At 44.2% G+C, this 24,079-nt stretch overlaps 1 protein-coding gene across 4 annotated transcripts in view; it reads left to right on the forward strand.

Annotated features, from left to right (window-relative positions):
* Positions 1-6,580: 6,580 nt before the first annotated feature.
* The window catches only part of Bcl2l13 (BCL2 like 13), a 55,459-nt gene continuing 37,960 nt past the window's right edge, over positions 6,581-24,079 (forward strand). For 2 of the 4 annotated variants that reach the window (XM_052174752.1, XM_052174755.1), the window contains exons 1-3: positions 8,105-8,227; positions 10,365-10,924; positions 22,169-22,328. In XM_052174752.1, coding sequence (XP_052030712.1) covers positions 10,739-10,924; positions 22,169-22,328 — 346 coding nt within the window. In that variant the 5' untranslated portion in view covers positions 8,105-8,227; positions 10,365-10,738. Of the gene's footprint in view, positions 6,841-8,104; positions 8,228-10,364; positions 10,925-22,168; positions 22,329-24,079 lie in introns of those variants that run through there. The other 2 variants (XM_052174753.1, XM_052174754.1) reach the window with 2 other exon arrangements.

Here is a 24,079-nt window from a genome sequence, read left to right on the forward strand (position 1 = left end):
CCCTCTTCTGGTGTGTCTGAAGACAGCTACAGTGTACTTGGAATAATAAATAAATCTTAAAAAATAATAAAAGTGAAAAAGATTGTGGACATGCACCCGGACTGGTTCAGACCCTGGTAAACAGCTTACATAATTTAGTTAGAGCTCAGAACCAAAAATAAAATAAAATAAATAACAGCAGGGCTTGGGAGTGCATGCCTTTAATCCCAGCCCTTAGGAGGTAGAGGCAGGTGGATCTCTGTGTTAGAAGCCAGAGTCTACAGAGCGTGGAGGCCAGACCTGGTTAACAGTGAGTTCCAGGATAGCCAGGGCTACACAGAGAAACCTTGTCTCAAATAAACACACCAAGATTTGCTCACCACTTGAGATGTAGCTCAGTTGACAGAATGTTTGCATCACACATGCTAAGCGTTGGTTTCAGTCTCATTATCTAGGAGCTGGTGTGTGGTGAGGCATTATTGCAATCCCAACACTCAGATGGCCTCTGGAAAATCCTAAGTTCCAGATCATTCCTGGAAATTTGAGTCCTGTATGGGCTAGAGATTGAATAATAGTTTTTATTTAAACCCAAATCATAGGGCTAGGAACAGGGCTCAGGGATTAAGAGCACCATCCTCTAGAGAACTCACATTTACTCTTCAGCACCCCTGTGGCAACTCACAACTGTAACTCCAGTTCAGGGAGATTCAGTGGCTCCCATGGACACCACGCATATATGCAAACACCCATATACATTTCAAAAGAACAAAAATGAAACCCCAAACAGATTTAGCATTAATATAAACAAGCCCTTCAATATTTATTATTAAATAAGAATTGTGTGAAAACATAGATTTGGACTGGGTATGTATGTATACTGGGCCTAACAGACCATGCCAATGTGCAGTTTGAGTTCAGGGCTTAAACTTTTCCATTTCTAACTCATTTTAATGAATGATAGTTTCGCATTACCTACAGTGTTACTTGGATATAGATTAGGTATACAAGTCAAATATTGCTAATAAATTGTAAACAATTGCTTCTGTAATCTTACCTCCTATTAAAGTTGGAAGCAAATTTGAATACTACTTTCATGGGTCTGCTTCATTAGTTTTATGTGAAGAATTAAATCATGGCTGAATATTTGATACCTAAAAATATGGCATCTAAAATGTTTTTCAGAGTTAATCCATGTTACGGCCAATGCTGAGAATGGCCACTTAAAATAAACAAGTAGTTGAAGAAGCAGAAGTGCTTTCTTGGAAATTCTGTCCTAATCCCAAGATAAGGTTCATTTAGTATTTTATGAAACTCAAGTCAGCAACTCAAATGGCAATTAAAAAAATCTAATACAATTATGTTCTAAATGTATTTTTTAAAGATTTATTTATTATATGTAAGTATGCTGTAACTGTCTTCAGACACTCCAGAAGAGGGAGTCATATCTTGTTATGGATGGTTGTGAGCCACCATGTGGTTGCTGGGATTTGAACTCAGGACCTTTGGAAGAGCAGTCAGTGCTCTTAACCGCTGAGCCATCTCTCCAGCCCCCTAAATGTATTTTAAAAATTATTTTATGTGTATGTGTGTGTCATCTGCATGTATGTTTACACAACACTGTGCATGCTGGTGTCCACCAAGAACTGGAGTTTGATGTCCTGGGACTGGTGTTCCAGATGGTTATGGACCAAAATATGGGTGCTGCTGGGAACTGAACTAGGTCTTTGAGAAGAAGAATAAGGCTCTCAACCGCTTCTCCAGCCTCCAGATGTGCTACTGTGATAATCCAATCCTAAGTGGGGAATAACAGGAGAAAATGTTAACAGGTTTTGTCTTCCATAAAGAAAGTATTATAGGACTGGGGAGATGGCTCAATGGTTAAGAGCACCAACTGCTCTTCTGAAGGTCCTGAGTTCAAATCCCAGCAACCACATGGTGGCTCACAACCATCCATAATAAGATCTGCTGCCCTCTTTTGGGGTGTCTGAAGACAGCTACAGAGTATTCACAAATAATAAATAAATAAATAAATAAATAAATAACTTTTTTAAAAAAGTATTATAATTCTGTGAAAGAAAACTATGTGTATAATCAGGACATTCCAGTTCATAATATGCAAACCCTGAATGGGAGCTGAGGGGGTCTCAGGCAGTGTTCCATGGTCTAGCACAGTAGGAAGACATCCCAAGGTGAAATGCCCCTTGTCATGAGTTTGAAACCAAGGCTGCAGTGAGGTCACGTGCAAAGCAAGACAGAAAAACTCTACCAGAAAAACTTCAGGTTCATTCCTGTTTGACTTGAATTGAGTTATTGTTATTGTATATTCAAAAACTTTTACTATTGCCAAAATGTTTGTGATCCATACTTTAAATTATAAGACTCCCATATAGAGTCACTATGGACTTTTTAAGAAATTTGCTGCGTGTGTGAGTGTGTGTTTGTGCATGTGCGGTATATGTGCAAGTGTGTGTGTGTGTGTGTGTGTGCACAAGAAACTTGCTGTGTGTGGAAGTGTGGGTATATGTGCATGTGTGGTGTGTGTGCAAGTGTGTTCGTGTGTGTGTGTGTGTGTGTGTGTGTATGCACATGTGCTTGTATGTGTCTGTGTATGAGTATATGTCCCAATGTGTGTGTGAGTGTGTGTGCATGTGTGTGTGTGGGGTATGCACACATGTGTGTGGGGGGTATGCCTGCACAGGAGTGCCTATGTGCAAGTGTGTGTGCACATATCTGTGTGTGAGTGTGTGAGAACCCTTGAGTGTGTGAATGTAGGTGTGCATGTGTATATGTGTGTTTGTGTGTGTGCACAAGAAACTTGCTGTGTGTGGGAGTGTGTGTATATGTGCATGTGTGATGTGTGTGCAAGTGTGTTCATGTGCGTATATGCACATGTGCTTGTATGTGTCTGTGTATGAGTATATGTGCCAATGTGTGTGTGAGTGTGTGTGCATGTGTGTGTGCATGTGTGGGGGGGGTATGCCTGCACAGGAGTGCCTATGTGCAAGTGTGTGTGCACATATCTGTGTGTGAGTGTGTGAGAACCCTTGAGTGTGTGAATGTATGTGTGCATGTGTATATGTGTGTGTGTGCACATGCGTGTGCGTGCTCACATGCATGTTGGAGAGATGGCTCCACGGTTAAGAGAACTTGTTGCTCTTCCAGAGGACTCAGGTTCAGCTCCCAGCACATACATCAGGTGGCTTCTTGTCTCTGCTTATAACTCAGCTCCAGGGGATCTGATAACCTCTGGCATCTGTAGATCCGCATGCATGCTGCATATAAACTCACGTAAATAAAAGTGAATAAATCAATCTTTAAAAGAAAGAAAGAGTCGGACAGTGGTGGCACATGCCTTTAATCCCAGCACTTAGGAGGCAAGTGGATCTCTGAGTTCAAGGCCAGTCTGGTCTACAGAATGAGTTCCAGGAAAGCCAGGACTACACAGAGAAACCCTGTCTCAAAGAAACCAAAAGAAACCCCAAAGCTATGAACTAGGCTGTAACCTATTAAGCTCTCAGTGCATGTTGTTTTGCTGTTGTTGTTGAACGTGTACTTATATACATGTGTGTGTATTTACTGGTGGTGTGTATGTTCTTGGGTCCCATATGCTGCAGCTCAAGTGTGGAGGTCGGTTGGGGAGTCGGTTCTCTCCTTCCACCGTGTGGGTTCTGAGGACTGAACTCAAGGCATCAGGCTTGGTGGTGAGTGCCTGAACCCACTGAACCATCTCTCCAGCCTTTCCTTTTTGAGACAAAAGTCTCATGTAGCCCACAGTGTCCTCAAACATGTGATATAATTGAAGATGACCTTGAACTCCCGATCTTCCTACATCCCAGTTGAAAATCCTGGGGACTTTGGGTGCAGATCAGTTGAAACTGTGCTTATAACATGCACAAGCCTCGGGTTCAGTTCTCAGCACCGAGTAAACTGGATTTGGTGGCACCTGCCTGTGATCCTAGCACCAGGGAGGTGGGAGGGAGGAGGAGGTTGTTTTGGTTTTGGTTGTTAAAATTATGAATTACAATTGGACTTAAAATTTTTTCCTCAACATTTTTATAGTACTTGTAACTGTGTCTTTTCTTTCCTCAGACAATGGGGTGAAGTAGGTATTACTGTACAGACATAACCATGTTTTGTGGAGGATTGTGAGGGACTTTGGAATTTTGGATTAGAAAAGCCATTGAGTGTTAGGAGCTCAGTGGGATGTCCTTTGGAGCTTGGAAGATAAAATTGTTGAGAGCAGGGCTGGAGAGATGGCTCAGTGGTTAAGAGCACTGACTGCTCTTCCAGAGGTCCTGGGTTCAATACCCAGCAACCATATGGTAACTCACGACCATCTGTAATGGGATCTGATGCCCTCTTCTGGAGTGTCTGAAGAGAGCATATGTACTCATATACATAAAAAAACAAATAAATCTTTAAAAAACAAAAAGAATGTTGAGAGCAGCACAGATGATGGAGCCCTGACTTGGGACGTTTCAGAGGGAAATTTAAAGACTACCAGTCTACAAACAGCCATTTGCTGTTTTGAATTGAGATTCTGTGGTTCTGGTCAGCTGGGGCTGAAGAGTCTGCGGGGATTACCAAGAGACCAGCACAAATGAAATGAAACCTTTGCTTTCCTGGGACAATTGATACTGGTTGGCTGGAGCTGAAAAATTAGCTTTGATTAAGAAGAGACCAGCATCACTGTGGTGAAATCATTTGGGAAGTGTTTCCTGAGAGGACAGAGAAGCTGTGTTTCAGAGATAACCAAAGTTGTACCTTGTGCTGCAGTTGTTCTTGATAAGTAAGGAAGTCACTCAGGTGGTACTGGTTCATGAAGGGGTCATAAAGATCAGCTGACGGTACTGTGAGAGGCCAGAAAAGGCCACTGGTGAAGGTGTAGCCTCAGTGTCAGTAGAAGGCTCAGGATTGATGGGGCATGCAGAGAAACTGAGGCTTGGCACCAGGAAAACTGCCTATGAGAGGCTATTGGTGAAAGTGCAGCCCAGGTGCAAGAGAAGAGCCCAGCGTTTTGGAGATGCCAGTTCCATGGGATGGCCCCCAAGAACAGCAGCAGCAGTGGCGCAGTGCCAGCCAGAGCCTAAAAGACAAGCTGTGTGTGCTGCAGAGGGCAGAGTTGGAGAAGTGACCCAAGCCCTTTAGAGGAGTGCAGAGAAGATGGTGAGCGGATCCCAGACATTGGATGGTTGGGGTTTGCTTTTACTTTAATTTGTGACTATGCCTCTTGAAGTATTTGGCTTTTTGTTTGTTTGTTTGTTTGTTTGTTTGTTGGATTTGGGGTTTTTTTTGAGACAGGGTTTCTCTGTATAGCCCTGGCTGTCCTGGAAATCACTCTGTAGACCAGGCTGGCCTCGAACTCAGAAATCCGCCTGCCTCTGCCTCCCAAGTGCTGGGATTACAGGCGCGCGCCACCACCGCCTGGCTCAGTATTTGGCTTTTTAAATTATATTTTACTGGAGCCCACATTGAAAGATGTTGAGTTTTAAGACTTTGGATTTTAAAAGGACTGAAAATTTAATGTATTTGAATTTGTAAAGACTGTTAGATTTTTAAATTTTTTCTTGCAGTTTTGAGACAAGGTTTCTCCATGTAGCCCTGGCTGTCTTGGAACTCACTCTTTAGATCAGGCTTGTTAGGATTCTGTCTAAGCTCCACCCCACAATTGCCTGGCAACAGCCAGGTATACCCCTCCCCACAATTACCTGGCAACAGCTAGGTAGTCCTGGCCCACTATAAAAGGAGCTACTTGCCCCTCCCCTCTTTCTTACCTCTTATCTCTCTTACCCCTTGGCACTCTCACCTCCTATCTGCCCCTCTTGGAATCTCCTCCCCTCCCCCCTCTCTCCACATGGCCTCCACTTTACTACTCTCTCTCCCTCGCTCTGCCTTTCTCTGCCTCCACTACCCCATTACTCCCATCCTCTGCCCTGAATAAACTATGCTCTACACCATGTCTGTGTGTGTCTGGTTCCCTCGGGGGTGGGGGGTGGGGGGCAAGGGATGCCTGAGCATGGCCCCGCCTAGGCACCCCCTTCCCCACACCGACAACGTATACTATTCTCTCTAAACCTCTTTCTCTGTTTATGAACACAACAAGGCTGGCCTCAAACGCAAGATATCCACCTGCCTCTGCCATCCCAGAGTTGGGATTAAAGGCATGCTCCACCACGCCTGGCAAAAGGAAAGTTCTTACGTTTTATCAGATGAAACCCCGATGCAGGTTTGTATCTATAGGGTTAGGCAGACACCTCATTTTAATTAAGAATAAGTTTTTTCCCTGGGACCCACATGGTGGGGGGAGAGAGCCAAGTCCTGAAAGTTTATCTTTGAACTCCACATGCAAGCTACGGTGTACAGGCAGTGTCACTACCACACATATAACTAACTAGATAATTAGATAGATAAATAAATAAATAAATGTAATGAAAGGAGTTTTAAGGAAATGTGACAAAAAATAAGGCTTGGTTTTGGATGGCAGAACCTTCTATAAAATTATCTAAAATGTAGATTCTAAATTATTCTGTCAATTTGTGACAAGGTCTCTCTGTATAGCTCAGGTTGGCCTTGAATCTAAGACTGTGGAAGCTCTTCTGAAATGATGCCTGCAGTAATCTATTTTAACCTTACACCAAGGCTTATTCCTCCTGTGTTCAGAGAGGAGGTCTTTCTGCCTCTGAATTCCCGGGTTGCCTCAAAGCAGACCTCTGTTGCCTCTGAGCAGGACCACAGATTGTTTAACAAATCCTAGTTGTTTGCAACCTCGTGCTTTTTAAAAAATTTCTTCTTTTAATGAACAGAACAGGCTCAAGCCATCAGAAACTTGACTGTCTCATGATCCAGGCCTGCTATGCACAGGTAAGACTATCTCTTGAGAGGAACTTGGGTTGTCAAGCCTGGTGGCAAATGCTTTTCTGTCTGAGCTATCTTGGCAGCTCAAGACTTCTTGCTTATTCTTCCTGTGTTCAGAAAGGAGGTCTTTCTGCCTCTGAATTCCGGGGTTGAAGTGTCCTTTCCGTACATATAACTCTGTTCACTGTAGGCAAGGGGCAGTAAAGAAACCACTGAGAGTGGCTACTCCATGTTCAGAGGTAAGGACATCTGGGAGAGTCCAGAGCTGAGAGAAAAAGAATCAGACTGGATATGGCCAGGGCTAGGGAAGCAGGTTTGGAAAAGTCAGAGCAGTTACCAGAAGGATGATCAGCTGGCAGTGAACTAGATCAGCTTGGGACCCTAGGGGGTGAGAAGGGCCAGGGTGTTCCTTAGTTAGGGTTAGGGTGGACTTTGAGATATAAAACAAGTTTTAGGGAGATTTAGAGGCCTGGAAGTCAGCATGGGCTTTGATAGACAACCACAGGAATGTGTCAATGGAGACTCACAGTCCCTTCTGCCAGAGGCAAAGGAAATGACCCCCTTTTGGCAGATGGGAACCTCTTTCACAAGTTCCTGAGGAGTTATGGCTTTATTTTAAGGCCAGAAATAGTCTACAGTTCTAGTCTGGGCTGGGTCAAGACATTTCTGGACACATGCACTTCTTGAGATCTAACACTTGCCTCTTTATTTTAAAGTAAATTAAGTCAGGGACCTTATCTCACACCGGTAATCCCAGCCCTGGGGAATGGAGTCAATTCAAGGCCAGTCTGGGCTTCAGGGGACCTACCCTAAATAAGTAGCCAGCCGTGGTGGAATTTACCTGTAATCTCAACATTGAGAAGGCTGAGGCAGGAAGATCTCAAGTTCAAAACCAACCTGGGCTACCTAGAATTTCAGGTTACATTGAGAGACTTAACAAACTTAAACAACAACAACAAAATATAGAATTTTGGCATGGTGGCACATGCTAATCTTGGCACTAGGAAGACTGAAGTAAGAAGATGGTGAGTTCAGACATCTGGGCCACATAAAAATTAAGTTGAATTGCAGATTTGCTATCTCTCCCCTTTGTATGGCCTCCTCCCCAGTGTTAAGGCATAGAAACGACTAATTGGGCAGTCATCTGCTGAGTCACCAAGGAGCAGGCCCAGTCTTGTCAGATAAGGGTGGGGTACCTTTGCAGAGATAATCTCTGGAGTTGGCAAACTTTTTTAGTAGAGTCCTCCCTTGGGATGATCTATATGGCCGGCTACCAGGATACACGGATGCTGAGGTTCTTTACCTGTAACATCAAAGTATTTACACATTATCTACATCCTTCACACACTCCTGCATGCCTTCAGCAATCTCTACATGGAATACCAACTACAATGTAAGTGCTAAGCAAGTAGTTTTTGTGTTAGATTGAACAGTGACATGAGAAGTCTACATAAGTCAAGTGTGGTGACTGAAAAGACATTAGTTTGGTAAATTGCCTTGTGCTACTTAGGCTTGTTGAGAGGGGGGCTCTGGAAATAGAGGGCCCTCCTCTCAGAATGCAGCATGTTTATTTCAGGGGTTCTCTTCAGGAGGCTGGCCCCCCTAACTCTGTGACATGCAAGGGAGCTCTCAGTAAAACAGCCAAGTTAAAACACCATGTCCCTAGGAACAGCTGGAAGGTAAACCGTTTCCAACAGATGTGAATGTTATTTTTCCCATCATTTAAAACACCTGAAGTAGGTACTGGAGGCTGGAAGTCCGGTCACAGGCAGCTCATCTGTGAAGAGAAATCTCAACTGGGAATTCCAGCTGACTGCCTCAGCTTCCCCAGCCAGTTCCTGCTGATGCTTTCAGTCTTGATTTGATGACATCACCTTTGCTTACTTTCTTAATCATGTTACCTCAATTGTCCCTTGATGGATGCTATAAACTACTGATTCAAGGACTTTTTCTTTGTTTGTTTTTGTTTTTGTTTTTTCGAGACAGGGTTCCGGCTGTCCTGGAACTCACTCTGTAGACCAGGCTGGCCTCTCAAGGATGTTTTAATATTTATCTGCTACTTGCTATCTATTCATTTGTTATAAATTTACTCTTTTGAGACTGAGAGCAGAGTTGACACAGACCATTTGAGAGGCAGTATAGAACAGGCTCTTGGAATCCTATCACTTGGGGAAGTGGAGCCATCGATTTGGAAAAGTTCCATGCCAGTTTGGTTTAAGACTGTGTTGAGAAAGTGTTTTAACTTGTTTTAAATCTAAGGATATGGGCTGGAGAGATGGCTTAGAGCAGATGGACTGCTCTTCCGGAGGTCCTGAGTTCAAATCCCAGCAACCACATGGTGGCTCACAACCATCTATAATGGGATCTGATGCCTTCTTCTGGTGTGTCTGAAGAGAGAGACAGTGTACTCACATACGTAAATAAATAGTTCTTAAAAAAAAAAATAAATCTGCCGGTGGGTGGTGGCGCACGCCTGTAATCCCAGCACTCTGGGAGGCAGAGGCAGGCGGATCTCTGAGTTCGAGGCCAGCCTGGTCTACAGAGTGAGTTCCAGGACAGCCAGGGCTACACAGAGAAACCCTGTCTCAAAACCGCCCCCCCCCCAAAAAAAAATAAAAAAAAAATAAATCTAAGGATATACTAAACATGCAGGTATTAACCAATTCATAGTTCCCCAAATCCAGTATCCTTTGATACTATCTTTAGTCTTGTAGACAAAATATTTAAAACAAAATTTCAGATGAATTTTAAGAAAGAAGTCTACTCTGTGTAACTTTATTGTCTTTATTACAAACTGCTGGCCTAAGTACATGCAGTCAGATTAGTCACAGAGGTGGTACTTTTTTTTTTTAAAGATATATATATATATGAATACACTGTAGCTCTACAGATGGTTGTGAGCCTTCATGTGGTTGCTGGGAATTGAATTTAGGACCTCTGCTTGCTCTGGTTGGCCTAATTTTCTGTGCTGTTCCTGTTACTGTGTTACTTTATCTCAAGAACACAGGTTGAAACACAAACTGGCTAGTGCAGGGTGTTCATCTTGCCTAGATATCTTGACCTTTTTACAGAATCATCTTCTAAAAAGTTTTTGCTGGACAACTAGATAATCAAGTTATACACACCCTTCATGTCCCTTCCCCCCCCCCCAGGGTTTCTCTGTATAGCCCTGGCTGTCCTGGAACTCACTCTGTAGACCAGGCTGGCCTTGAACTCAGAAATCTGCCTGCTTCTGCCTCCCAGAGTGCTGGGATTACAGGCGTGCGCCACCACTGCCCGGCACCCTTCATGTTTTAAGTAAATCTATTTCTTTTTGTTTCTGGTTAGAAGCATTCAGTTAATCTTGGATCACAGGTTGGACAAGCTTTCGTGGAGTCAAGAAACAAACATAAGCACAAACTTTAGTCCAGGCAGCGAGTTAAAAATGGATTACTACTATAAGATTCCTTTTATCACCATGGTGCCTGGGTCCTGAGTTGTCTCAACCTAGTCATTCCACCCTGACTTTAAGTTGCTTTCCTAACTTTCAGGACAATCTCCTGGCAGCGCTGGCAAGTGCAGTCCTGACAGGCAACCCAAGGGCTTTAATGCTCCAGGAATGCACAAGTCTGCAGAACTGAGCTTCTGCAATGCCACCAGCTTCGTGTCCCACACGGGTGAGCAGGCGTGTGGTGTATACCTCTTCTTCTTTCGCCATGCCTAGCACCGGAAATGACTTCGTGAGGATACTTATGAAGTCCAGGAATCTAGGATTTGAGCGGCTCTTGGAAAGAAAGGCAAAGGACAGCTTCGTACACAGGTCACGCCTGCGCAAACTGACCAGCAGGTGTCAGTGACCCTGCTTTGTTTCCAGCTGACCGAACTGCTGGCTTCCGGCTGGGCTCCACGGCCCGGCTCCACCCCCATGGCCCGGCCCCGCCCCTACGCCGCCGTGACGGAAGCGCGCCAGGGTGACCTCACCGTCCAACATGGCGGCGGCGGTAGATTAGGTTCGCGGGTCGAAGCAGCCACTGCCGCTCCTGCACCCCGTCGGAAGCACCTGCTGCTGCCGCCGTCTCCTTCGTCCCTTCTGGGGCAGGGTTGGAGCCAGGTGAGGGGAGTGGGATTCTGCGGCGGCCCTGGTGGGTGGCGGAGCGGTTTCCACCCGCTGAGGAAGGGGGTCTTAGAGACCACCATGCTGCCCAGGGCCGGAGGGAGGGAGGATCGTGCTGCTCCGCCGAGGAGTCTCGGAACTTCTCGGGGCGATTTGGGGCTAACCCGACCCATCCGATGTGGCCCACGCCTAGCGGCTTTTGAATAGGCTGTGTGGCCGCCGGAGGCTCTGGAACTCACCCTTGCTCTACATTGTGTTCTTCACAGAGATCTCGGCTTTGAGAACCAGGGTCTGTTTTGGGGGCCCAGACTAGGAAGCGTGAGTTCTTGCTTGGAGGAGGGAAGCGTGTGCCATTCACTCAGAACGATTATAGATTAGCTGTGCAAGTGGTGTCTTTCTTGTCACAGTGTTAAGGCTCGGTTCTCAGTCTCAGCACTGCCGTTTTGACACCCATTCGCATTCCCACTCCACCCCAACCCCCAAGACAAAACCAAACAGATTAGGGCTTCTTACCCCGTGAAGGTGATACCTTTTATAGTAATTCGGTTTTTTTTTTCCTTTTAAAAAACCTTCCTCACATTCCCACGGGATCCCACATTTCTTGCCTTTACATTACAGTACTGTGAAGGAGGAAGTCTAGCCTTTCTAAGTTGAGGATTTTACTTGGAGGTGAAAATTGAAGGGATATGCCCAGAAATCCACATGCTTTTGACTGATAGCTCTGTTAAGCAATTCACCATTCCCATGCACAAGTGTTTATCTAAGAGGGCTGTTTGACTCTCTGTGTTTAAAAGTTTTGAACCCTGCTGACAGGCCCCTCTTCTTTCTGATATTAAAAGAAAAGTTTTTGCAAAATTTCCAATATTCCCCTTGGAGACTTGGTAGAAACCAGACTGTTGCTGTTGCTCTCTGCCCTAACTTGTGTGACCTTAAATGAATTGCCACACCCTTGAAATACCTTTCTTCCATTTTGTTTTAACACATAAAGAACTAGGCAACTGTGTGGGTAGTGAGCCACCTATATTTCATGTACACAGTTAGATAAATGTATCCTGGATGTTTATAACAGTGAATTGAAAATATTTAAACAGTTTTTCTACAAAGTCTCTTGGCTCTGGATTATCAGGTACTATTCTAAACTATATTAAATATTTTTTCCAGACAGCTCATAGTCCTTAAAATAACATTTATTTTGGTTTGCTTTTTTGATCTCCTGTATCCTAAATTGGCCTTGAACTCAGATCCTACTTTTTCTACCTCCCCTGTATATAGATCCAGGAGGACCCAACTGTGACTGTCCCTTTAAAATGTTAAATTTATTATTATTGTGGGTGTAATTGTATGTTTGGATACGTGTGTGTGTGTGTGTGTGTGTGTGTGTGTGTAGGACAGTAGGCAACTTTGTTTTCTTGGGGGGCAGGGCACAGGGTCTCTATATAGCCCTGGTTGTCCTAGAGTTTCTATATCAACCAGGATAATTTCAAACTCATAGACATCCACCTGCCTCTCTACCTTCCAAGGCCTGTGCCATCATGCATGGCCAGAGGGCAACTTTGGGAGTCAGTTTTTTTCTTTCCATCTTTCCATGGGTTGTAGGAATTCAACTCAGGTTGCTTTTACCCTCTGAACCATTTTGTCAGCCCTTGTTTTGTTTTGAAACAGTCTCAGTGTGTGGTCCAGGCTAGCCTTGAACCTATAGTCAGCCTTCCTAGTGCCCGGATTCCAGATGGGAACTGCCACACCTATCTTTTTTTTTTTTTTTTTTTTTTTTTGAGACAGGGTTTCTCTGTATATCCCTGGCTGTCCTGGAACTCACTCTGTACACCAGACTGGCCTGCCTCTGCCTCCCAGAGTGCTGGGATTACAGGTGTGCGCCACCACTGCCAGGCTACCACACCTATCTTAAAATGGCCTGTGTCTGTGTTCAGGAGTATACCCTGGAAATTGAATTTAGCCAAATAATGTGTAAGGTCAAATCTACCCATCTTTTAAAGTATCTTCATTTGATAAATTTATACAGTTATATGCTATATTTTTGTCATTTTTATCCCCAGTCCCTGTTAACCTCTTCCATTATTTCATTGTCTTCACCTTCATTTTGTAAAAGGAAATGTTGACACTGGGCACTCTGTAAGTCTAATATAGGGGAGGCTGGGTAAGATGGCTGGGAGATTGTCTGGGGTAAAAGACAATCTGGACCACACACTGAGACTGTCTTAACTTTGGGGGTTGAGAGGCTGGAGAGATGGCTCATTAGTTATGAGCATGTTCTGCTCTTCCTGAGGACCTGAGTTTGATTCTCTGTACCCACATCAGACAGCTTACAACTGCCCATAACCCCAGCTCCAGGAGGCTCTCATACCTCTGACCTCTGGCCACTGCATTCATGTGCACATACCCACCTACACATAATTAAAGTAATAACAACTTTAAAAAATAAATTATGTCTTTAACCTTTAAGAAGAAAAAGGAAAAAACAAGAAAAAAGTACTCATTAATATACTTTAAACACCCCCACCCCCACCCCCTCTTTGTTTTTGTATTTTTTTGAGACAGGGCTTCTTTTTTTTAAGGTTTATTTATTTGTTTGTTTGTTTGTTTGTTTGTTTTTTGGATTTGGTTTTTTCGAGACAGGGTTTCTCGGTATAGCCCTGGCTGTCCTGGAACTCGCTCTGTAGACCAGACTGACCTTCAGAAATCCGCCTGCCTCTGCCTCCCAAGTGCTGGGATTACAGGCGTGCACCATCACACCCAGCTGGTTATTTATTATTTATTATAAGTACAATGTAGCTGTCTTCAGACACACCAGAAGAGGGCATCAGATCTCATTACAGATGGTTGTTAGCCGCCATGTGGTTGCTGGGATTTGAACTCAGGACCTCTGGAATAGCTGTCAGTGCTCTTAACCACTGAGCTATCTCTCCAGAGAGACAGAGTTTCTTTTTGTAGCTGGCTTTCCTGAAATTGCTCTGTAGACCAGTGTAGATCAGGTTTTCCTTAGACTCAGAAAATTCCTCTTTCCTCTGCCTCTAGAATGCTTGGATTGAAGGTGTATACTACCATTTCCTGGCAGATTTTCCCCTTTATTTCTGTTTTTAATGACAGGGTTTTATAGATCTGAAGCTGAAATGGGGTCAGAGGGCAGATAGTAGGAGTCTCCCTGCTTCTGCACTGTCGGATCTGGGAATCGGTCAGACTTGGCAGCACCTGACTGCTTACACTGGAGCCGGCTTTCTACACTGTCCAAAACATTGTTTTGCAATCTTTCTTATGAAATATTTTAGACATAAAATTGTAGACATTTAGTATTTTCATTGTCTTTTCTTAGTTTTTTAACATTATTATTATTATTTTGACATTATTTTGAGTCATCTCATTCCAAATAAATGAAATTATCACAAGATTAAAAAAAAATTTGTATTCACTTTGTTCTGTGTGAGTGTCTGTGCATCCTGTGGATGTGTGATGCCTGCAGAGGTCGGGACTGGGACATCTCCTAGAATAGGAGTTAGGATGGTTGTGATCACCTTGTGGGTGCTGGGAACCAAATCCAGGTCGTTGGCAGCAGGGGCTCCCAACCTCTGGCCATCTCCAGACCCTGCACCAAGACCTTAAGGCAGGTTCTCCCTATATCCCTTGTCTGGTCTTGAACTGTGATCTTCCTGTCTCAGCCTCCCAAGCACTGAGATTACAGGTCTGTACCACCCAAATCTGGTTTTTATGTTAGGTATCAAATCCACCATCTTTTGCAGGCAGAGCTGTCACTGACCTACACCCCAGGCACTTTTGTTGTTTGCTTTGTGCTTTTGTGGTGCCTGGCTTGAATATAGGTTTTCAGGCTCTTAGAGGCTGTACTGTGAGCTACACTCCTAGCCTGATAGTAACTGACTTCATATATATATATATACATACATACATACATATATATATATGTATATATATATACACACACATATGTTTGTTGTTTTTGTGTTTACGAGGCAGGGTCTTAATCTGTATGTAGCCCCAAGCTAGTCTGCAACTCACCATGTAGCCCGGTGTGGCCTCATATTGGTGCCAGTAGTGCTTCAGCCTGATAGTTTTTTGAGAGAAATGTCTCTGTAGTCCCGGCTTGAACTTTTGATACATTTGCCGCAGTTTTGTCGTTAGGATTAGAGGTGTATGCCACCATGCTTGGCGGTAACCATTTCCTAATTCTTGTCCTTTGTTCTCTTTCTCCTCCTCTTCCCTCTTCCTCCTCATCTTTTTTTGGAGGGGGAGTTTCAAGACAGGGTTTTCCGAGTAACCCTGGCTGCCCTGGAACTCGCTCAGTAGACCAGGATCTCCAAATTCATGGAGATCCACCTGCCTCTGCCTCCTGAGTGCTGGGGTCAAAGGTGTGCGCCCCATGCCCGGCTGAACGATGTCTTAGGCTTGTATCAGGTGGACCTCATAGTTCATCTTCCCCAGGCAGCTCGACAATACAGGCCCAGACTGCAGTACGTAGCTTGTGTGGCTTATTTTAAAGGTTATTTTAAATGTGTCTCTGAGTGGGGTATGACCTGGCTGAGGAGGCAGAGGTGTTGGATTTCCTGGGGTTGTAATGTGTGCAGTGTTGCATGTGAGCTCTCAGACATGGGTGCTGGAATTGAACTCAGTCTTCTGCAAGCGTGGTACGTGCTCTTAACCATGAAGCCATCTCTTGAGCAGACTCCTCCCCTTATTATTTTTTTTAAAAGCAACTTGTTTCCTTTTCGTCTTAAGTATAAAGGGACCTGGAACATTCATGTGTTGAGCACAGCCATGTGTGCAGTTCTCTAGCATGTGCCTCGGAGTGGAACTTACATGTCTGAACTTGGCTTTGCTGTTGTATGAGAAGCCTGATATTCTTACTGTGAAAGTCAGAGTCTGTGTGTAAGGGGGAGGGTTCATATTAGGAATTCCCCCAGGAGTGCGCTATCTGTGAGTGCCAACTGCTGAGTGAAGATATTTTTGGGTAGTTGTTAGCACAGGATTGAACCAGAATGTTCCATTACGCATGTTTTAACTGGAAAGGGATAATCAACACTAGACTAATAATGATGTCTGCTTAATTCTTAAATTGACACCTCATTCTACACTAATACAGCTGGTTTGGATAGTTTTTGTACTTTACAAATTTAATTTTGTGTGTCTGTGTGTAGGTGCATGTGTGTATGTGAGTATTAGTGCATGTGCATATACATATGGAGGCCAGAATTCAACCTTAGGTGGTGTTCTTTAGGAGTATTGCCTTCATGTGTGTGTTCCTGTGTGTGTGTGTGTGTGTGTGTGTGTGTGTGTGTGTGTATGTGTGTGTGTGTGTGTATGCACAGTCATGTGGATTCTGGGTTTTCAAATCCAGTTCTTAATACAGCAAGTACCTTTGCCTATCTCCCCAGCTTGTACTGACCCTGGAATTTGCCGTTTGTTTGTATTTAAATTCATAGCTAGAAAACTTGAGTGTAGTAGCACATGCCTGTAATGCTAGCTCCTGGGAGCCAGAGGCAGGTGTGTAACTGCAAGTTCAAGACCAGCTTAGGCAACATAGCAAGTTTCAGGTCTGTGACATTACAGGACCTTATGTCTCAAAGACAGACACCCAAACAGAAGATCGTATGTGAGCTTACCACATGTGAGGCCCTCTGTTGACCCAGTCCAGCCTCTTACTATCCACAGAAAGCTATCTGCACAGTTAAACATTTGTTTTTGTTTGTTTGGAGACAGGTTCTCACTGTGTAGTTCTGGCCAGCCTGGAAGTTTCTTTGTAGAGCAAGCTGGCCTTGAATTCAAGGAGATCTGCCTTTGAACTGAGATTGAAAATGTGTGCTACCAGTGCTTGTTGTTGTTGCTGTTGTTTTGTTTTTTGTTTTGTTTTGTTTTTGAAACAGTTGATTTTAAACTCTTAAATCCTGCGTCTACCACTGAGGCCTGGGGACTGCACAACACATGATTTAATTATTTTTGTGACATTCAAATTAAGGGTTTATGTTTTCCTGTTTGTTCTGTATGTGAATGTGAGTGAGTGTATACTGTTGTGTGTGTGTGTGTGTGTGTGTGTGTGGAGATGACTTGTGGGAGTCTGTTCTGTGCTTCCACATGTTGGTTCAGGGCTTTGAACTGAGGTTGTCAAGTTTGGCAGCAAGTTTGGCCCTCGATCACTTTTTTTTTTTTTTAAAGATTTATTTATTTATTATATGTAAGTACACTGTAGCTGTCTTCAGACACACCAAAGGGGGCGTCAGATCTCAGTATGGATGGTTGTAAGCCACCATGTGGTTGCTGGGATTTGAACTCAGGACCTTCGGAAGAGCAGTTAGTGCTCTTAACCACTGAGCCATCTCTCCAGCCCTAAATACTTCTATAAAGATATACATGGCTTGAAATGCAACCAGTTTTACTAGAGACAATGTAAAGAGTAAAAGTAACTGTCCCTTTCATCATTTTAAAATGAAAACTTCAGGGGTTGATAATGGCTCAGCAATTAAGAGTGGTTACAGCTAGTTCAGAGGACTGGGGTTCAGTTCTCAGTGCCCCACATAGTTACTATCTTAACTCTGGCTCCAGGAGATCTGTGCCTTCTGATCTCTGCAGGCACAAGGCATGCATGTGGTACACAAGCATACATGCAGGCAAACACTCGTAAATAAGTAAACCTCATTTATTTATGTGTATGTTTGTGTCTGCCACAGTGTGTGGAGGTCTGGGAGGCCAGAGGAGGGCATTAGGTCCCCGTAGCTGGAGTTACAGCAGTTGTGCCCTGCCACACCTGGGCGCTATGAAGAGTGGGAAGTGCTCTTAACCACTGAGCTGTCTTTCTGGATCCTATAAAATTAGTCTTTTTTACAAAGTAAAGCTGGGTGTGGTGGTACACATCTTTAAACCCAGCACTCTGGAAATAGCCAGCAGATTTCTGTGCGTTTGAAGGCAGCCTGATCTAGTTATGGAGTTCAGGCCAGCTGATGCTACAAGAAACCAACTGATCGATAAAATCAGTCAATCAATAAAATTAAACTTGAGAGCTAGAGGTATATAGTACCTTTCCATTTTTAAAAAAATATTTGTTCGTATGTATATACGTATGTATCTGTGAATTTATGAGTACCACATACAGGTATCTATGGAGGCCAGAGAGCATTAGATCCTATAGAACTTGAATTACAGGAAGTTTTGAATCACCTGATATTGGTGTTGTGAGCCTGGGTCCTCTGCAAGAACATTGAACACTCTTAACTGATGAACATTTCTCCAGCCCATATATAGTCCCTTTCACCCAGTTGATCATTTTTCTCTCTGTTCCATTGTGGTGGTGGTGGGGTATGTATGAGCAGAGTGGGGTAGGGCATGTGGCATGTGTGTGTGCATGTGTGTGTAGGTCAGAGGTTGATGTTGGTGTCTTCCTCGCTGGCTACTCCGTCTTTTTTTTCTTATTTTAGATAGGGTCTCAATGAACCTAGAGCCCACTGATTGGCCAGCAAGCCCCGGAATCCACCTCTACCTGTCCAGTGCTGGGGTTGCGGGTGTGTACCTCTCCAGGAGTTTTGTCTGCCTCACACGTGCCCCATCCCTGTGCTCAAGTTACTTGACTTTTTATGTACCTGTTGGGGATCTAAGCTCAGGTCCTCGCGATTATATGGTGAACACTTACCAACCACCGTATCCTGACACCGAGGCTTTGTCTCAGTGTGAGAAAGGCTGGGCATGTGGCTCAGTGGTAGAGCATTCAACCTACCTGCAAGGCCGGGCAGGCTCAGCCATCAGCATTGCAAAGGAACAAACAGAACCCTAATTTCACCATCACTGAAAGCCTTCAGAATTGTGTTAAATTTATATAAATCATCAAATCTTCAATGCATAGATATTAATAATAGTCCTTAATAAAGATTATTCAGTGATACCATTAAAATATTATTCAGGGGCTTACAGTACTCATAGAAACCTCTCATATAGCCCTGTGATTGGTTGGGGATTGGGCTTAACTCTAAACACAATATAGGCAAGTGGGAATTTCTAGCCAAGGAGCAATTTGAGAGTCAGTAGATAGGGAATTACTGAAAATAAGATTTAAGTATGATGCTGGGCGGTGGTGGCTCACGCCTGTAATTCCAGCACTCTGGGAGGCAGAGGCAGGCGGATCTCTGAGTTCGAGGCCAGCCTGATCTACAGAGTGAGTTCCAGGACAGCCAGGGCTACGCAGAGAAACCCTGTCTTGAAAAAAACCAAATCCAAAAAACAAAACAAAACAAAACAAAACAAAACAAAACAAAAGATTTAAGTCTGACAGTCTGACTACATTGACCCAATAGCATTCTTAGTAAAGACAGGACAGGGGAGCAGATATCAAGGATGATGGGATATTAAAGATGATTCTGGCTAGGTTGGCTGTGCAAGCCCTTAATCCCAGTAGAGGCAGGTGGATCTCTGGGTTTGAGGCCAGCCTGGTTTGCACATCGAGTTCCAAGCCAGCCAGAGATATAGAGACCTTGTCTTAGCTGCCCCGTCCCCCTGAAAAAAAATATTTTGGCTAAACTAAGTAAGATTATTTTACTAAAATTAGATTTTATTTTTGCAATTTTTATGTGTGTGTGGATGTGTGCCTGCATTTATGTACATGTACTGTATGTTGGATCTCCTGGAACTTGAATTACTGTTACATGGGTGCTGCTATGTGGATACTGGGAACTGAATCCAGGTCCTCTGCAAGAACAGAAATGCTGTTAACCACTGAGTCTTCCCTCCAGCCCCTAAAATTTTAGATTTTGAAGGCAAATGTACAGATGGACCTCTAGAAAAAGGTGGTCTAGAAGCCTGGCCACAGTTTGGCCAAACAATCTGTCAGTGTTATATATAGTAGAGTAAAAAGACCTCTGGCCTTACATTTTTCAGGACTCTGAAGTTCAGTCTTCTCACAAGAAGTCATTCCTAAGTTGTAGACCTTAACTGTTCCACTCCTAGAACTGTTTGAAGGAATCCGTAGTGAAGCGATGAGAACATTCTGAGGGTCCTTTGAGTGGTAGCCTCACCCTAGGCCACACTCACAGTTCCGGTAAGCCAGATGCAGGCTGATAGAGCAGACTCTGGCTCTGGAGAGAACAAGAGCTGCCCACACACCCAGTCAGAGGACCCTGAGTTCTTGCTGCCTAATGCATTGTTTGGCTGGAGTGGCCACACTTAGCTTGTGGTTTTCTTTCTATTCTTCTACCAGCTCCAGGCTAGACTGAGGTTCCCCTAGATCATCTCCGTTTTCTTCTCTGCTTTTGTTTGGTTTTGTGATCCTTCTGCCTCAGCCCCTTTAGTGCTGAGATCACTCCCAATGCTTCTCAAAAAAGTTGTTTTTTTCCCTAAATGTATTTTTTGTGTGTGGAGGGGGAGCAGGTGTGTGTGGTGTGATACACATGTGGAGGGGGAGCAGGTGTATGTGGTGTGATACACATGTGGAGGGAGGGAGAGCAGATGTGTGTGCCGTGATACACATGTGGAGGCCAAAAGACAACTTGAGGTGCACATACATATTGCAGGCAAAACACACATAAAATAATAGGAATAAATGAATCCTTTAAAAAGAAAAAGGCCTCACAGTGGTCAAGCGCTTGTTGATGGGAGGCCCTCGCTCCCATCTCCAGTACCTAGAACTAGAATCAATAATGTAATTATACCTCTAGATTTATATGGGTGTTTGTACCATTCTGAGACTTTTATAAACTATAAATTTAGTAATCTTTGTATAATCTACTATAGTATAATTTATGGGGAATTGGCCCTCTAAGTGGCTCAGGATAACTCTCAGGTTATCCCCTGCCTCTCCATCTATGCACACATGGTAAGTTTCAAAGCTTAATGCAGAGAGCTGGAAAGTTGGCTCCATGGTTAGGAGCACGCCTTGCTTTTGTAGAGGCCATGGGGTCAGTTCCCAGCACCTGCTGGTAGCTCACATCTCTCCAGCACTCCAGTTGCAGGGTTCTGACACCCTGTTCTGACCTCTGAGATGCCAGGCACATATATGTTACACATATATACATGCAGACAAAGCACTCATGCATAAAATAAGTCTAAAATTTTTTAATTGATAGAGAATTTCTATGGAAAGTTAAATTAGGTTCCAGTAGGATCCTAGCTTCAAAGAGTAAAACTGTTTAGAGCTCTTATAGATAGAAAGTCACTCAGGAAAAGAGTATTGAGTTGCTGAAAAAGTGAGTTAGGTAGCTAGGCTGTGGTACGTGCCTTTCTTTAATCCCCTAAAGGCAGACCTCTGAGAGTTTTAGGCCAGCCTGGACTACAGAATGAGTTCCAGGACAGCCAGGGCCTCATATCCGTTTGAAGAAAATAAACAACTAAACAAAAACAAAACTAAGAACAATAAAAAATGAGTTAGGGCACCTGGAAAACTAGCTGGGGATACACGGGAGCCAAGGAGATGTGATTAGACTCTGCCAAGGCCAGGCTACTAGAGTGGAACGGCTAGGATATTGCTGCTGGCTCATTGCAACTGCCCTCTCTAAACACCTCCATAAATTAGAGACTGGCTTTATGGATGCCAGACAAGTAAGTAAAATAATAAAAAGTAAATTTCCAAATTACAGTGCCTTCGCTGGCTGATTGTGATAGACCTCAGGAAACTTACATTTTTACTTACTTGTTCATTGTGTCTGTGTCCTGCATGTGCCTCAGTGTAGGTCTGGAGGTCTGAGAACAAGTTGTGGGATATTAGATATAAGTAATTTACAATTTAAAAAATATCTAAACCGCTAAGCCATGTTTCTAGGCCCACAATCCATAAGAGGGGATCAGGTTAGGGTCTCTCCAGTGTGTTTGCCCCACGTGTGGAGAGGGAAGTGAGGGCGGTCCAGTGGCTTAGTGGGTAAAGGCTCTGCCTGCAGGCCCGGCCACCTGAGGTAAAGGCTCTGCCTGCAGGCCCGGCCACCTGAGGTTTATTCCCAGAGCCATGGAAGGGTGACTGGAAGTAGAGAACTGATTCCACGCGAACACCATGGCGGTGTGTGCCGCCCCCCTCCCCATCAGACACTACAAAATTAAATAGGATAGAATAAAAAACCAAAAAAGGAAAATTTACTCTTGATGTGAATAATTAAGTGACTGTTTGTATGGAGATTAAACAGTTGTACAGACTACTGGAAAGGAAATATTGAGACGTTTACTTTGGGAGTTAGGTGACTAGTTGGGATCAATGGAGAAGTTGGTTGGTTTGTAACCAGCTTTGAACTGAAAGAATCCTTTTGTTTTTAGATTTCCAACGTCCCTGATAGACCTCCTGGGAGCTCCTTCAGCCACTCAATGGCGTCCTCCACGACTGTGCCTCTAGGATTTCACTATGAAACAAAGTTTGTCGTTCTCAGCTACTTGGGACTTCTCTCTCAGGAGAAGCAGCAAGGTCCCTCGCCCCAAGGTACTGTCTTTGGTTTATGGTGGTTATGTTGCTCATTACAAGGACATGGTCTGTAGAGTATGCATATAAGTAATTTATATGTGTAAGATCAAATAATATTACCAGACTTACAGAAAGCAATCACCGACCCTACTCCTGTTCCATTCTTAGTGGCAACCGCTTTTAATGGTTTTTGTTTTGATGTTTGATTTGTTTTTTCATTTTGTTTTATTTCAGAACTTTTGAGTGTGTATCTGTGGGTGTGTACATTCCATGATGTGCGTGCAGTAATCAGAAGTCACCGTTGGGGAGTTGACCCTTCTGTCTACCCCAGAGGTCCTGGGAACCCAGCTCGGGTCATCAGGCTTTTTGGCAGACATCCTTGTACCACACTTTGTCTGAGCGAGGATCTGGCCATGGAGCCATGGCTGTCCTGAAACTTGTTATGTAGACCAGGCTACCCTTTAATTTGGGTCACTTCTGCCTCTGCCTCCCAAGTGCTGAGAACATAGGCAGGTGATTAGTCTTCCTTCCTTCCCTCCCTCCCTTCCTCCCTCCTTCCCTTCCTTCTTTCCCTCCCTTCCTTCCTTCCCTCTCTCCCTCTTTCCCTCCCTCTCTCCTTCCCTCCCTTCCTTCCTTTCCTCCCTTCCTTTCTTCCTTTCCTCCCTCCCTCCTTCCCTCCCTTCCTTCCTTCCCTCCCTCCCTCTTCCCTCCCTCCTTCTCTTCCTTCCTTCCCTCCCTCCCTCCCTCCCTCCCTCCTTCCCTCCCTTCCTTCCTTCCCTCCCTCCTTTTTCCCTCCCTCCCTCCTTCTCTTCCTTCCTTCCTTCCCTCCCTCCCTCTTTCCCTCCCTCCCCTTCCCTTCCTTCCCTCCCTCCCTCCTTTCTTCCTTCCTCTTTTAAAATTTATGTGTATGAGTGCTTAACTTGCATACATGTATGTGTACCATGCATGTTCATGCCTGGTGCATGTAGATGTCAGGAGAGGGCAATGGATTCCCTGAAACTAGAGTTAATGGAGGTTGTGAATTACCATATGGTGCTGGAAATCGAACTAGATCCTCTACAAGAGCAGCAAGTGCTCTTAACTACTGAGCTATCTCTTTTTTAGATTTGTTTTTTATTTTGTGTGTGGGTGTTTTAGTTATGGTTTTATTGCTGTGAAGAGACACCATGACCAGTGTAACTGTTATAAAGGAAGACATTTAATTGGGGCTGGCTTACAGTATTTGGGTTCAGTCCATTATCATCATGCGGGAACCTTGGTGGCGTGCAGGCAGACATGTGATGGAGAAGGAGCTGAGAGTTCTACATCTTGATTCAAAGGCACCAGGAAGAGAATGGGCTTGAGACCCCAAAGCCTACCCCCAGTAACACCACCTCCAGCAAGACCACACCTCCTCTAATACCACTCCCCATGAACCTGTGGGCCATCTTCATTTAACTACCACAGTGGGTGTGTGTGTGTGGACATGCGTGTGTGAAGGTCAGAGGACAACTGTGTCTTTTAAGATTTATTTATTGCATTTCTGTGAGTATGCTGCAGAGGACAGCTGTGTTGGTGGCTGATCCTCTCCTTCTACCTTTGTTTGTGACGTGGTCTTACTGTACCCTTGGCAGAATTGGAACTTGACATGTAGACCATGCTAGTGTGGAACTTAGAGATACATACTTGCCTCTGCCTCTCAGAGTTGGGATTCAGTGCGTTTGCAGCCAGATGCCTGCTGTGTTTGTTTTGTTTTTTGAGTAAAGGTCTCATGTAGACCTGACTGGTCT

Source organism: Apodemus sylvaticus, chromosome 2 (assembly GCF_947179515.1).
Source record: "Apodemus sylvaticus chromosome 2, mApoSyl1.1, whole genome shotgun sequence".
Taxonomy (NCBI): domain Eukaryota; kingdom Metazoa; phylum Chordata; class Mammalia; order Rodentia; family Muridae; genus Apodemus; species Apodemus sylvaticus.